Raw genomic sequence first — 13,960 nt, forward strand, 5'->3', positions numbered from 1 at the left:
AGTTTTCCTACAAATGTTCACTCACCTAAGATGATATAGGAGTAGGGCTTGTGACAACTTCAGGATAAATGCCTGCACAAGTCTTGTGTATATTGCAATCTCCTAGAATTGTTGAAATTCAACTATCATTATTCAACTATCACCAACTATCTATGCTTGGTTTTTTGTCATTTGTTTGGGTTTGTGGGGTTTTTTACAAAGTAACATGTAACATTACTGCTGCATTAACACTGCCACAGCTATACAAAAATTTATCCTCATATGATCTGGGTTAGTGTGTAGTCCCTTAAAAGCTCCTCGACCTTTCAACACTGACCCATAAAGTAAAATGGCATATGCCCTGCAAACAAAAAACCCTTGCAAAATTAAATTATGCAAAAAGCATGCTATGAATAAGCTTCAGTCTTACAAAACTCCCATTTTTTTCTGCTAAAAAAACTACATTGGTGCAGTACTGGCAATGCAACCATTTCAACAGGAAATAAACACAGAGAGATCCATTCTAATTTGAAGGCAACAGATTGCAACTACACCAGGTATAACAAAATCTAACATTTAAAAGTAAAGTTACCCAGCACTCAGTTCTGAAGCTATTTCTGTACATCAAGAACAGGTGCCAAAAAGGAACACTGCTAGAAAAAATAAACAAGTGTACAGAGAAATCGATACACTAACCACTTACCAAGTAATTTCTTTGCAGGAATTGTCCTGATGATTCCCACTTTAAAGGACTTCCTAATCTTTTTTCAATTATAATGCCCTTTCCTGATACATGCCAAATAAGGAACTGCATTCTCATACACCAAAAGAGCACAGAACTACAGTCAAACACTGATAAACCACAAAAGCATCACATCTCTGCTGGCACCAAGCACGACGGTAACCTAAGGGTCTGCCCATATATGAATCATCTTTACATTGGCATAATGTCCCCTGGGCAAGACATGGCAGTTTGAGAGACACATTTGCCTATCTATTCCACACCAGACAGCTGCACTACAACATAGCATCTGGATCCCTGTACTTCAGTTTGGGGCCAAAGCAGCTTCTGGAGCGTTTCAACAGATATTCCCCATGGTTACCAGCTGGCCCCAAATTGACTAAGAATAAGTCAACTAAGGAATAAGAGAGCTGAAGGAAAAAAAAAATGCTTCTGGATTGTGAAGATACCATACAGAAGCAGAATGACACATGATGAAAAAACTTCCTTATCCATAGATTAATATAGAGGCTCAGTGCAACACATTCAAACTCTTTGTCCTTCTGAGCCAGAATAGTGTCCAAATAACAACTATTTTCATAACCACTTTTAAGACACTGTGATCCAGTGCACAGATATTCACAAAATAGCCAAAGTCTGAATACTCTGACAAATGCCAAGCTGGCAATATATTGCTTTCCTGACAATAAACCATTCCCAGATTCAATGTACACTTGTTTGATGACGTTGTGGGGAAGATAAGTGAAGAGCTCAGATTTTTCTCAGCTAACATGCTACAAAGAACATCGCAGCAGCCTTGCTGGTATGCTATGACAGCACTCCTTATTCTACAGATGAAGCTGAAAGACCTGTAAACCTGTGTAAGTAAACAGGGATAAAGATCCTCAGTTCTCTTTTCGTGGTCAGCAATTCCAAATTGGTACCTCTCCAAAGAAGGAAAAGCCTGTAAGATGAAATTCTGAAATGAGGCAGACAGGTTAACACTTCACTTGGGTCTCACAGTAAGCAGAGTTACAAAATATTTTTGATAGAAATGCAGGATACGTTTGATTCTTACTGATGCTAGTGCTAAATATGTTCAGATTTTCAAAATATGGCTCAGTACCTTTAATCTGTCTATGCAACTCCTGAATGGCTCTCTATATACCAATAATTACTCTAGATTCATGTAAAAGAAGAATATGGGCCCTACTTTCTAATCCTAAGAAACAAAAACAAAGACAAGTACACCTTCAACATGGACCCTTAGACTGACACAAGAGGCCAGAATCTAAGTACACTGCAGGCTGGAATAAGCAGACTGTATTGTTTTTCTCTAACAAGATCTAACATTGTCAAATAGCTCTATAAGGAGAAGGTGCAAGAAAAAATGATCAAACTGCAGCTTTTGCTGTAGTACTCAAATGCTTCTGAGGCACTTAGTGACCTTGCGTTAGCTGGGGTTCACCGATGAAACACAGGCAGCAGTGGCAGGGCGCACAGATAAGTTTGATCTTTCAGTTCTCTTTTAGACATCAACCTTTCATTTAGAGGGTTAAAAAGGACAAAAATTATGAAAGCCTAAAAAACACTGTAGCCTACAGCTCATAAAATTCTAGACAAGGTCATGCATGACTTATTTATAGACGAGGTCAGTATTACCCAGACATCTGCAGATGATTTTACCTTTACTTTTTCAGTACAGTCTCTCCACAGTTGCACTCTACTTAATTCAAGCACTGGGAACACTGGAGAGGCAAGAAGGCATTGCCCTCTGATTTTGGTATTCAATGCCTGTGACTGGCTGTCAGAGTCAAGGGCTTGATAGCTTGAAGGTTCAGGGAAATCAAAAGTGAATAGAACCATGTTTCCCAATTCTTACCAAGACAGAGATGGCCTGGAAGGATTCCCTAGTATTTTGCCCTCATTCAGCGATGCTGTGACCAGTAGATGTCCCTCTCCTCTCAACGCAGATGTCTCAGAAGTAACTTCTGTTCTATGAAAATTACGATACCTCTAACGTATGAGACAGCAAAAGCAAGGAGACTAGTCTAGTGACAGTGTAAAACCTATCCCCTACCTAACCAACTGCAGCACAGACTTTGCAGGATATTGCTGTGAAAACTCTATTACAAAGATAAAAGGAACTTTTGGGACTTTCAAGTATTTCATCTGGAAAGCTAATGCTCACGTACTGGGAGTTGCCTCATGTATCCAGCCTGCTTCCATTCTTCAGCAAAGCTTTCCATCCTGGAACGACTTTTCCAGCATTGGAGGGGACTACTCTGAAAATGGCTGGAAAACTCACTTTGGCTGCTTTTGTAATACAGACTAAGACAAACATAGTGGAGATCTATACAGTGAAATCAACCTCCTGGCTATGGAGGACCAGGGCTGAAGTTTTCAGTTTGCTGATAACTCCAAGTGGCATATCCAAGAAAGAACACAAAAATGCAGAGAGCAAGCACATTGAAATCACAGATACTTAACTGCAGACTGGCTAGGGTATGAAGATTTCTCTACAGAATGTGGTACTACATACTTGGCTACCTGAACATGTAAGCAGTGGTCATATATTTAAGACAGTCATAGCTTAGAAATGTTTGTCATGTAGGTTATGAGACATAATCCACATACTAATATAATGGGACAGAGAACAGCAGCAGACTTGGAGAGGTCTCTTCAAGTATGTACTGTTTCTTGGAAAGTTGTGCTTTGAAACATCAAAACAAACCAAAGCTATGGGAAAACAGGACTTTGTTGTAACTTGACTGTGGGATATCCCTGTGGGAATCTTCTGCTACCTTCTAGTTGTCCTCCTAGCAATACAATTTGGGCAAATAATTAATAGCTTGTTTCATGCAAAAAAAAAAAAAAATCAGGGTCAAACAGAACTTTTTTGTAAGTCAAAAACAGCCAGCAGAAACAACAACAAAAACGATCAGCCTGAAGTGCTTCATCTTACCAAAAACGTGGTGGTCCATTTAACCATTCAAAACAAACTGAAATAAATTTTAAAATGAAAAATACTATTCCAACTGAAAAGCTAAGAAGTTTAAGAACATCAAAATTAAATGCTTTCAACTGCAGTCATCTTCAACACCATATTATTAGCTGTATGATAAAGCTTGCATTTTATCTTTATGTTGCTTGTCAGCATATGAGTAATAAAGCATTTCAGCATGTGCTTTTCAATCCGGTGCCTCACAGGTTAGCCACTGACATATGATTCACTGTCTCAGTGAATCACACATGTAGAAAATATCTATTTTCTATCAAATCCAACTATGCCAGTATAAAAGGTTACTCCACTCTCCTCCTCACCCTGTCTCACCAGTGGCTGCTCCCATCCCTACCTACCATCAGTGGAATAATGTGCGTTGGGTTATCCTGAACACTGAAGTGAGCTTTGCCCCTAAACACATGATGTGACAGCTCTTCCTTGAAGTGAATTAGGAGGGTTCACCACTAATAAAGTTCACATAAAGTCCTCTACCAGCAGGGCAGTGGGAACAGTACTTTCTGGCAGAAAGGCAGCAACTATCAGCTGGAGAGATGGTCCTTCCCAGCAACACAGCTGGATCGTGGAAAGAACAGCTGTCAGGACAAATTTACCCCTGGTATGCAGTAATATTAAAGAATGTAAAAAAAGCTGACTTGACTTAGGTTAATCTTTTAAGTTAAACTCCTTAATGCATTGCCAAAGCGGATGAGCAAAGAAGACAGAAAGTCCAGATTTTGGGTTGCTAAACTACAACAGCTTTATTGGACTTACGTGAACTTTGAATAGGCAGCCTACATGCCATGCACTAAGGCCTCACATCAGCACTGCATTGCTTCTGCACTAAAGAAATTTGCCCCCAAATACTCACTGGCCTTTTCAAATGACCTAGACTGAAGAAAGCAGATTATCAGATTACTAAGTCACAGAAAGTCCATCTGGAAAGTAAAAAAGAAAAATACACACATACACTAACACCTCTAATGTGTATGTGCATGTTTTAATTTTAGTTCACAGTAATTTAGATAACCCGATTTAATCAGGATTCCAAACATAAGATTTTAAATTCCACCTTTTACAGTCACTCTTTACTATCACAGTGGAGTTTCTTTAGGAGTGGACCGTGACAGCTGCTTGCAATCAGAGACAGAGTATACTCTATTTTGTGGTTGTTTTGTTTTAAGAGTGGAAATGAAAACCAATTTCTCAGCTGAAAACACCAATAAAATTTAAGTAGACAGAATGTAAATACCAGAGTTGGAGCTTGGAGACAAGTGGAGAGATAATAAACACACTCCTGTTGTTGGAATAGCTATACTTGGAGCTCAATGATGACTTGGCCAGACCTGCTGAGCACATCGCCACAAGAGGCCGAGGAACGTGGGCCTGTCTCAGTGCAGAGATGATGATAGATCATAACGGACAGCTTGTGACAAGCCCCGCCTGGAAGGGAGAGTTCATCACTGCCCAGAGCGGGCAGGAGCTCTGCACATGCTCACCTGCACAGCCGGTGCACCCCTAAGGGACTTCCCCCAACTCTGCCACCCTGTCCTATCCACATGGCAGCATGTGTCTCCCACTGATACCACTCCTTACATGGGTAGCCTGAAGAAGCCAGGAACTTGCATTAATTTTCTTCTTTGTCCTGGTTACTCAGTCCCATTATAATACAGCCTTTAGTGAGTAAAAATTATTTCTTGTCCAACTGTAAAATATTATCTACAGAAGTAGAATACTTTTTTGCCCTCTTTCTGGGCAGAAAGGTTCGGGGTTTTTGTATCTGGATCTGTCACCAAATTCCCTTGTTTTAAAGTATCCCAACCAGGTGCCAAGCAATCCTGACCTTGGTTTATCTGAGGAAGGAACAAAAGACCTACAGCAAGTAATGTTCGCTTTCCGCATGGCAACAGGGGAGTACAGATGCATCTCCCTTACACGTACCTAGGCTGCTTATGCTACAAGTAATTTCCTGGTTTTCTCCAAACTCTTGTTTCTGTCATTTCACAAGGGTAGCTTACTTCTGAAGATGAATTAAATCAAGGCTCATTTTAAACTGCAGTTAGTAGCTGCATAGCTACTTAATGCCACACAAAGTCTCACTTCTTCTAGAGAAGATCTACTATGTCCCAGAAGACAGATGTCTTCTCATGAGCAAAACAGAAAGAATTAAGCAGGAACAGCACCACGTGCAGATAACTCCTAGAAAATTTTATTTTAGCACAGAAATATAGTAGCAAGTTGATGTAATTACCATATATGAAAGGCCAATACAGTACAGGCCAAATTACTTGTGCCCATATCCCCAGCAAAGGCAACTTGGAAAGCTCTACATTGGTTTTGGCTTGATCTACTTTACCCTCTCCCTTGTGTCTCAAACATACCAGATCAGGTGGATCATCATTGTTGACAAGTTCTGAATAGGTATTTTGGTGGAAAGACTCCCAAATGCAGGACTCTCACATCTACGGGCCTCTCAGAGCCTACCCACAAGCTGACTGCAGCATGACACACCATTTTTGGTAAGCATCTTGGTAGTTAATGAAGCAGTAGATCTTTTAGACAGTAAAATTAGCTCACCTATTGTGATAGTCTACATAACTGGCCGACATACTCCTCACAAACCAATTAGTCTAATACAACTTACTGAGATCTAAAGCAGCTAAGAAACTTGACTCCAGCTTTCTGTCTTCAGGATAAATCAGAGACACTGTTGGGTTAAGTATAAAAGTGAATGCTGCCAGTATCTCCTTTTCTTTGCTTCTTAAATGTTTTCAAAAAATAACCGTGGCACATTATTTCCCCGAAAGCCTACCAAAAATACACACTGTAGAATTAATTTAGTGTACCCATGTAAGTTACACAAGTATTTCTCCTATAATGGAATTTACTCAGTGCTGCCAGGGTTTTAAGAGGTATGGATCCCAAGCAATGAAAAATCAACCAGTTCTGCCACGAGATTTAGTGATGCTGCATTCAGCAAACAGATAGTCAATTTTAAAGGAGGGGATTTAGCAGGTGTGTGTTACTGATGACTATTCAATGTTTATCTTGCAGGCAAAACAGGTTACAATACATCGTTAAGTACACACAATCAGAAAAGAAAAGCAAAAAATGTGTATTTTTTAAATCCCTTGAATCTCTGGACCTAAGCTAGTAGCACACTATCTGTAGTCTGGATCAAGTTTCTCAGAGCAGTTTACACCAGACAGATCGAGTACCAGGCCTTGGTGGAGCCACAAAACTTGCATCGTGAACTGCAATCTTAAGCTCTCAGGAAAGACGACATGTAAAAAAGTACCATTGTTTTCTTAAGATTGTTCCATATCAATGGGAAACAGAAGAGAACCTGGGTACACTGGAATCCCCTTAACTGTAGAGAATTTTCTTTCCTGCTTTTGTCTTTTCAAATAATATGAACCACACAATGCAACTAGGTTATCGCAGAACAAAATTTTGGAGGGCTGAGCTCCACCCACCAGGAAAATGAAAGTAATTGCACTTCCCTTCAGCATCCCTGTGTGTTATAGATCCATTGCATAACCGCCCCATAGTCTGCTATGCAAGCGCCATGCAGAGATACTGAACAGTTGAGGGAATGCTGTGTCCTGTATTTAATGGTCTCAGTATCTACTTTTGATAAATCACCATGCACACAGAGGCTGATAAAGTCACTATTTCCTTTCACCATGGCACACAGACATGTTACAGAATGCTCCAAATGGATGTTTGCTGTCCTTTTGTAGAGTGCGGCAGCAGACATTAAAAGAGGTATTTCGGTCAGCGAGCAAGCTGACTTACTCAGGAAAAACAATCAAGTACTGCTGAGGACCTCTCCCTTTTTTTTAACTCCCACACACTGTTTAATTGTGAAATACCTTGGCTATTTCTGTGTTTTCCGCTACCATGAAAGTGAAGCTGATGTTCACCAGATCTGTGCCACTGCAAACACACACTATCCGTCCTTCCAACTCATTTTCTGATTTTCCAACAGCCTCCAGTGCAGTTAGTATTTTGGGATCCTGTTAAACAGAATAAATAACTTGTTACCTTTGCAATACTTCTGTTATGCAATGCATTATGGTAAAGATGTATTTCCACCTCTGTATACATTAACACCTTTAAACCTTTGCCAATCGTGTTAAATGAGTGCTTTCACCTAGAATTATTGTGTGTAAACCTGAAAAACAATATATTCTAACAACTCGAAACATGACTCTCAGAACTCGGAATAAAATGAAGCATTTTAAATATATATTAGAACATCAAATTAGAAATTACATATATTTTCATCGCGAAAAAGGAAAATTAATCACTCCAAGGACTGGAAATAGAGGAACAGTATTAATCTCTAAGCAAATTATTCCAATCTAGTTAAGTCCATAGTTATTGAGAGTTATCTGTGTGAATTTTTGGCTGTCTCTTAACAACACATTGTATACAAGCTGGTATCACTGCTGAGGGTCAAGGGCTATAGTTTTAATGGGCATAAAGAGCAAATTACTTAGGTAAAGACAGAGGTGAAGTCTGTAGCATATTGGTATGGTTGTCAGCACAAGAAGCATGGGGTTGTCTGCATCACCACTTCTCATGCCCTTCTCTGTGGGGGAAAGATTTTAGTCTATGGATTCCCAAGAGAACTACTAAGAGATAGTTATCTACACTTAACACAGAAACATTTAACACATGAAAGTGGAAATGCAGAGGTGTTAACAGATATCTTGCTTCACGACAACTCTTCTAAACTAAAGGCCTGGAGGAAGGAGGCACACAATTCACTTGAGAAAATTCTACATATTCTTTCTGAAGAATACCACTGAAAATATTTCCAAAGTTTTGGGTTTCTCCAGGACTCCTAGCTAGTACTTCTGTCGATATTTTTCAAAATGGAGACCAGCTGACCTCTCTGACCATGTATAAAGAGGGATGCAAACAAAACTTTCTACATTTTATGTCAATGGAGCAAGGAGATACAACAAATTTTAAACAGATAGGAACAAAATTTAGAATATGAAACATTTTTTTCCAGATCCCTAAAACAAGTATCATAATATGCTGTTACAAAATAATTAAAAACTCCTGATATGTGCTCTTAATGTCTGTTGTTCAGCTTTCACCGCATCCTGAAAGCTGAGCACTGTACTACATCAGGAAGACCAGATGACAGAACCTTCCCACTGCAATCACACCAAATTACTTGACTTTAAAACTTAATATTTTAGACTGTCATTGCAAAATAAAAGCTGTGTTGATGGTATTTTTTAAAGAAATGAACTTCATTCTGCATTTCACCATTAGTTTAAATGTTCTTTTTTTAAAGAAAAAGTATAAACTAACTATAGAGTACCTTTGGTACAGCTCCAAAACGAACACTGTTGATCAGGGAGCATTCTAATACCTGTCCTTCCTGAAATGGGAAAAAAAGGTACAAGTTCAAACGTCTACCGACACGTGGCTCTGTTAGGAATTGCAGCAAAAACATTCAATGAATCTTATTTGCAAACACTGTTAATTAACACCAAACAGTATATTTCCCTTTTATAGCAGTTAATTCCCTCTTAAATACTTCATTTCTATCAATTCTAAAAGAATAGGACGAAGGCTAGTTTTGTAAATAAACTAATGCAGTATTTTACATTTTTAAAAACCAACTAGAATATAAACCAAGTGCAATAATATCTAATATATATTCCTGACATAATTGTAATATACCTTTCCTTCACTTTTCCAGCTCAGAAAAAAGCCAAATTCATCCACTTGGAAAATACAGTTGCTTTCAAAGACAAAAGATTCCTACAGAAAAGAAAATACAGATGATTATTTTAGTCAGTTTGACAAATGTAATTAATTTATTCACTGTTGAAAAATAAAAGATTGTTACATTTCTCCCCAAATACCTTCCTGGAAAATTTGCTATTCCCAAAGCAATCGGAAATGAGGGAGGCAGGCTTTTAAAAAATTATCATTTTTTAAATGATTTGTCTTTCTGCTGCCATTTCAGACATTGGGATGCACCTAATTAGTATTTTTCTACTTCTTTGCAACTCTTAAGATTTGTTTTGTTTAATAAAAGCAGTGATTCTTACCTAATCAAAATCTTAATGAAATGGAACTTCAAAAAAATTATTGAAAATTAAATGCTTCAAACTACGTAAAGGTTAAAAATATGTAATCTGCTAATACTACCTTCAGGATCAAATGACCACATTTCATTTTAATATTCAGAATTTGAGAAGCACTCTTCTGTTAGGCTATGACAGTATGCATGCCGCAAGCATTTTGTAGTCAGAGTATCTGGCAAGCAGAGTTTGAAGGATATTGATTTGTAGAAAAATCAAGAAAGAATGGCATACCAAAGAGACTAGACAAGGCAAAAAATCAGATTAGCTGAATTAAAAAAGACATTTCCTCCACACACCTCCAGCCTCAATTAATGTACCATAAATTAAGCTAAAATGCAGGATAACACTGTGCAGAATCAATCACTTTTTAAAGAAAAAAGGGATCCAGGACTTCCTGACTTCCTTAATTGAAAACCAACAAGCATGTGTGCAGGCTATAGCACGGCTTACTGTTTCAGACATCAGTGCTTTGTTCTACAGTAAAGACTGAGGTACCTTTCTGAAATGCCATGTCCTCTCCTGTTGCACATAGCAAGGGTAGCAAGCACACGACTTTACACAGCTGTTTTCAGAGCAAAAGGTCTTGCACACAGGACAATTTGAATTTAGGTAACAAAACCAGGTAAAAACTCCAATGCTCTCAATCCATGGAGTCAGTGAGTCTATCCAGGACAGTTTGCTCTCACTGGGTTACTCTGAGGCAGGCCCCCAGCCCAACCCGGGATGCAGGACATCGTGGGGCAGCCACAGGTACGTTTTTGGCCTCTGCCATGGAACAAGGGCATTGGGCGGCCTATGGAATTGACACTTTCTGGTTAGGTCTTATCCTGACTTGACACTAGGCATGAAGTCAAGCAAGTCCCTGGATCCACGGTTGGGTCATGTCCTTGAGCCCTCCTAGATGAACACAGCCAAAGGAAATACGATGTGTTTGGGATAATTGCTCCTTTTCCCTGGACACATTAATTACTGAATGGTGTCTACACTTCTGGACAGCATTTTAGCTGCTCAAATGAGACTTACAGGTTTTAAGGACTGACATACTGCTGTTTTACATCCAAGTAGCAATGAACTATATTAATTTTACAGGCAGGGGAGCTGAGATAGAAAGCATAAGGTTGCTGCAGCTCGGTCTAAGCCAACACCACTATGCATGAGTTTCCAGCATGCACTGCTCTGCCCACCTTTCTCCACCATAACTTCTATGTTCCTGCCTTCAGCCTAGCACTCATCCCTCATGAAACCTACTTGTTGCTAGACACCTCAGATTTACTAGTTTTACAGCCCTTGGAGAGTCCTGCTTCACATAAAAATGCAGCTAGCTACCAATCAAACTGAGTGTCTCTTGCGTTTCCCGGAAAGATTACTCACACAATAAAAGGCAGGCAATTCTTTGTCATTTATTGTGTTCTCATCTACCAAAAACCTCTTGATATACCAAAAATATTGTTTTCACAATATGTAAACTGCACTCGTGTGGATGTTCTACCCTAGCCTTGACTCTATTCATCAAATTACTTTTTCAGCAATTTGACTTCCTGTATGGTAAAAAACCACCTACCATCAGACCACGCACACGCAACATGACCAGTAAGATTCCTAATCATGTCTGATTTTTATTTCCTGTATTCTGCTGAGATAACCCTGTTCTAGACTCAGACTTTTCAGCAGTCAAACATGATAATGCTTGGCTCAAAATATATTTCCATAATTTTGTAATCCTTCTGGTTAAGGGACTCACCTATCAGGAAAAGATGGATCAAGACACTGCTCCACATGACAACAGCCCAGATTTTTCCAGCCACTCAATGAAACTTGGGTACATAAAAGACCTCTCGTGCTGTACCAGAGCTGTTCAGTCACCCAGACCCTGTACCAAGATTCCTGAGCCCCAGTTCTACACTGACCTGCTGTATGACATTAGTTCACTTACTATTTCTCTTTTCTCCAACACGACCTTTCTGTCAGGGTGGGGAATTAAGCACAGAATTTCCATGAAAATTAGAACCCTAGATCTGAAACATTTTTCTTGAAAATTGCAAGCCCTATAGTATAGGGATTAGATCTTGCTATGTTTGCATCACGTTTCTAAAACAATGGTCTCTCTCTTGGGTAGGCTTAGTTACTACCACAACACAGTGGTTTATTTAATAACAACAGCCTATGTATATCATAAATCTGATAACATCAAACAGCCACACCATCAAGTGCTCACTGTTTACAGGCTACAGATCTTAACTTCTGAGCGACTGGTTTTTTTACAGCCCTTGATGATTCCTGTAAAATTGCAGATAAAATATACAGTTAGTTATGTAAGTGAAAGTGTTTTAATACTTCCAGAAGAGTCCCCTTCAAGAAAACAAGCCAGCCTTCCAACTGTACCATAGCAAACCTGAAGTAAACTGTAGCAAAACTTGCAGCAAGCAACACAACTAGAGAATATCATGTGGACGGACAAACAACATTTTGTTCCACATGTGGCAAGTAGGACCCCCTTTCTACAGGGTTTTGGAGGCAGTAAATTCAGCTGCAAGGAGCAGACTTCCAGTGCTACCACCTCACCCCATGTCTGCCCAGCATTATCTAGTCTCACACGGGTGCCTGCTGGGTACACCAACCCACAGTGCAAAAGCATGACTTTTTGAGATGTCTCATTCTCCCCATCACTACACCAAGGACCCAGGTGCCTCACCTAGCATTCTTGGTCTCACAGCAAAATTTGAGCACTTAAACTCTTTTCTGTATCTGCCCATTCTCTGTTTCTTATCTAAGGTGCAAGAGAACAACCATAGGTCATACCCCCTCACTTGGATCATCACAGACCAAGTTTCTGGAGCAGTGTTTGCTGAAAAAAAATAGAACTTTTATGAACCTCTTTTCTAAGGAATTCAACGTCCACTAGTATCTTCTTAGTTTATTTGTCCCCAAGAACTGAAAACACAGGGTAAAACAAGTATCCCTATCTTGGCAGTCCTCATGATAAAAAATACCTTTTACTTACATTTCAAAAGATAAGAGGAAAATACTAACATTCCTGAAGGCACTCACTGAGATACCTTCAACTTTTATAGATTTCCTGTCCAAACAAGATTAAAAATAGACCCTAACACAATTATCCTCATAAGCATATCAATGCTGAATATAAGGTAAATGTCTCAGCACTTTATTTCGGCTGTCTGTATAAAATGTCCTGCTTTGCATTCCTCTAATAGATTTGGATTAAAGCACAGCTGAAAGTGGCATCATAGTAATCATATTTCAGATAGAGTACAGGTTGATCTTCTAAAGGAGATAAAACCACTCCAGATCTCAAATGATGTATTTGAATCATAATATAAATGTTTTGTGTTCTCTTACTTTCCCTTCTGAGATGCAGGTTTTCGGTTTATACATTAATAAAAGAGGTACCCCCCCCCAACTTGATAGACGTACAACAAACGAAAGGATTCACTTTGTTCAGTAATGTGCTTTATGAATCTGCAAAGATGAGAGCTTTATGAACATTACAGATATTTTGATCCAAATCTCCCCTTCTCTTGCTCAGGGCTGATTTCAAATCAGAGACATTAAATATATTTTCAAAATATATTTATTTTAAAAGTAAAAATCTGTATAGCAATAAAATGTGTTGGTATCTCCTCTCTACACACATTTCTGGAGTTATTTGAAAGTTTATTTGTGTCTAATGAAAGCAAAACATGAAATATTGTGTAACATCTACGCATTTAAAAGACAAGAACACATGAAATACAACTGGCCTCTTACCTCTTCATATCTGTCAAACACAGCTCCATCTTGCATAAAAGAGGGAACTGGCTTCTGCCAGTTAAATTCATAAGGTTTTGCCATGATTATAGAAGAAAAACCTGAAATGGAATGAAAAAGCAGAGTTCAATTACTGTCTTTAAAAGGAGTATTTCAAAGGCTAAAAAGGAAAAAAAGTGACTTTTAGCTTTTCCTTTCACATAGAAGTATTAAAAAGTCACAGTGCATTCCCATATCAAGACTTTTCCTCATAAAAGTATTTTTGTTTCATAACTTTAAAATGAAAAATACTTGTAAAATGTGTGTCTGAACTTAATTATTTGAAAAAACACTCGCACTGTAACATTGCTTTAGCTTAAATATCTGCTACATCAC

The 13,960-nt window shown here is 38.7% G+C and overlaps 1 protein-coding gene across 4 annotated transcripts in view; it reads right to left on the bottom strand.

The window, feature by feature from the left end:
* PLCB4 (phospholipase C, beta 4) overlaps window positions 1–13,669 on the bottom strand; it is a 93,830-nt gene extending 80,161 nt beyond the window's left edge. For all 4 annotated transcript variants that reach the window (XM_010282495.1, XM_010282494.1, XM_010282497.1 and 1 more), the window contains exons 1-4: window positions 13,586–13,669; window positions 9,411–9,491; window positions 9,046–9,105; window positions 7,577–7,720 (exon numbers count right to left, since the gene is read on the bottom strand). In XM_010282495.1, coding sequence (XP_010280797.1) covers window positions 7,577–7,720; window positions 9,046–9,105; window positions 9,411–9,491; window positions 13,586–13,669 — 369 coding nt within the window. The remainder of the gene's footprint in view (window positions 1–7,576; window positions 7,721–9,045; window positions 9,106–9,410; window positions 9,492–13,585) is intronic.
* Window positions 13,670–13,960: the final 291 nt, after the last annotated feature.

The sequence above is a fragment of the Phaethon lepturus genome, unplaced genomic scaffold, assembly GCF_000687285.1.
Source record: "Phaethon lepturus isolate BGI_N335 unplaced genomic scaffold, ASM68728v1 scaffold29312, whole genome shotgun sequence".
Taxonomy (NCBI): Eukaryota; Metazoa; Chordata; class Aves; order Phaethontiformes; family Phaethontidae; genus Phaethon; species Phaethon lepturus.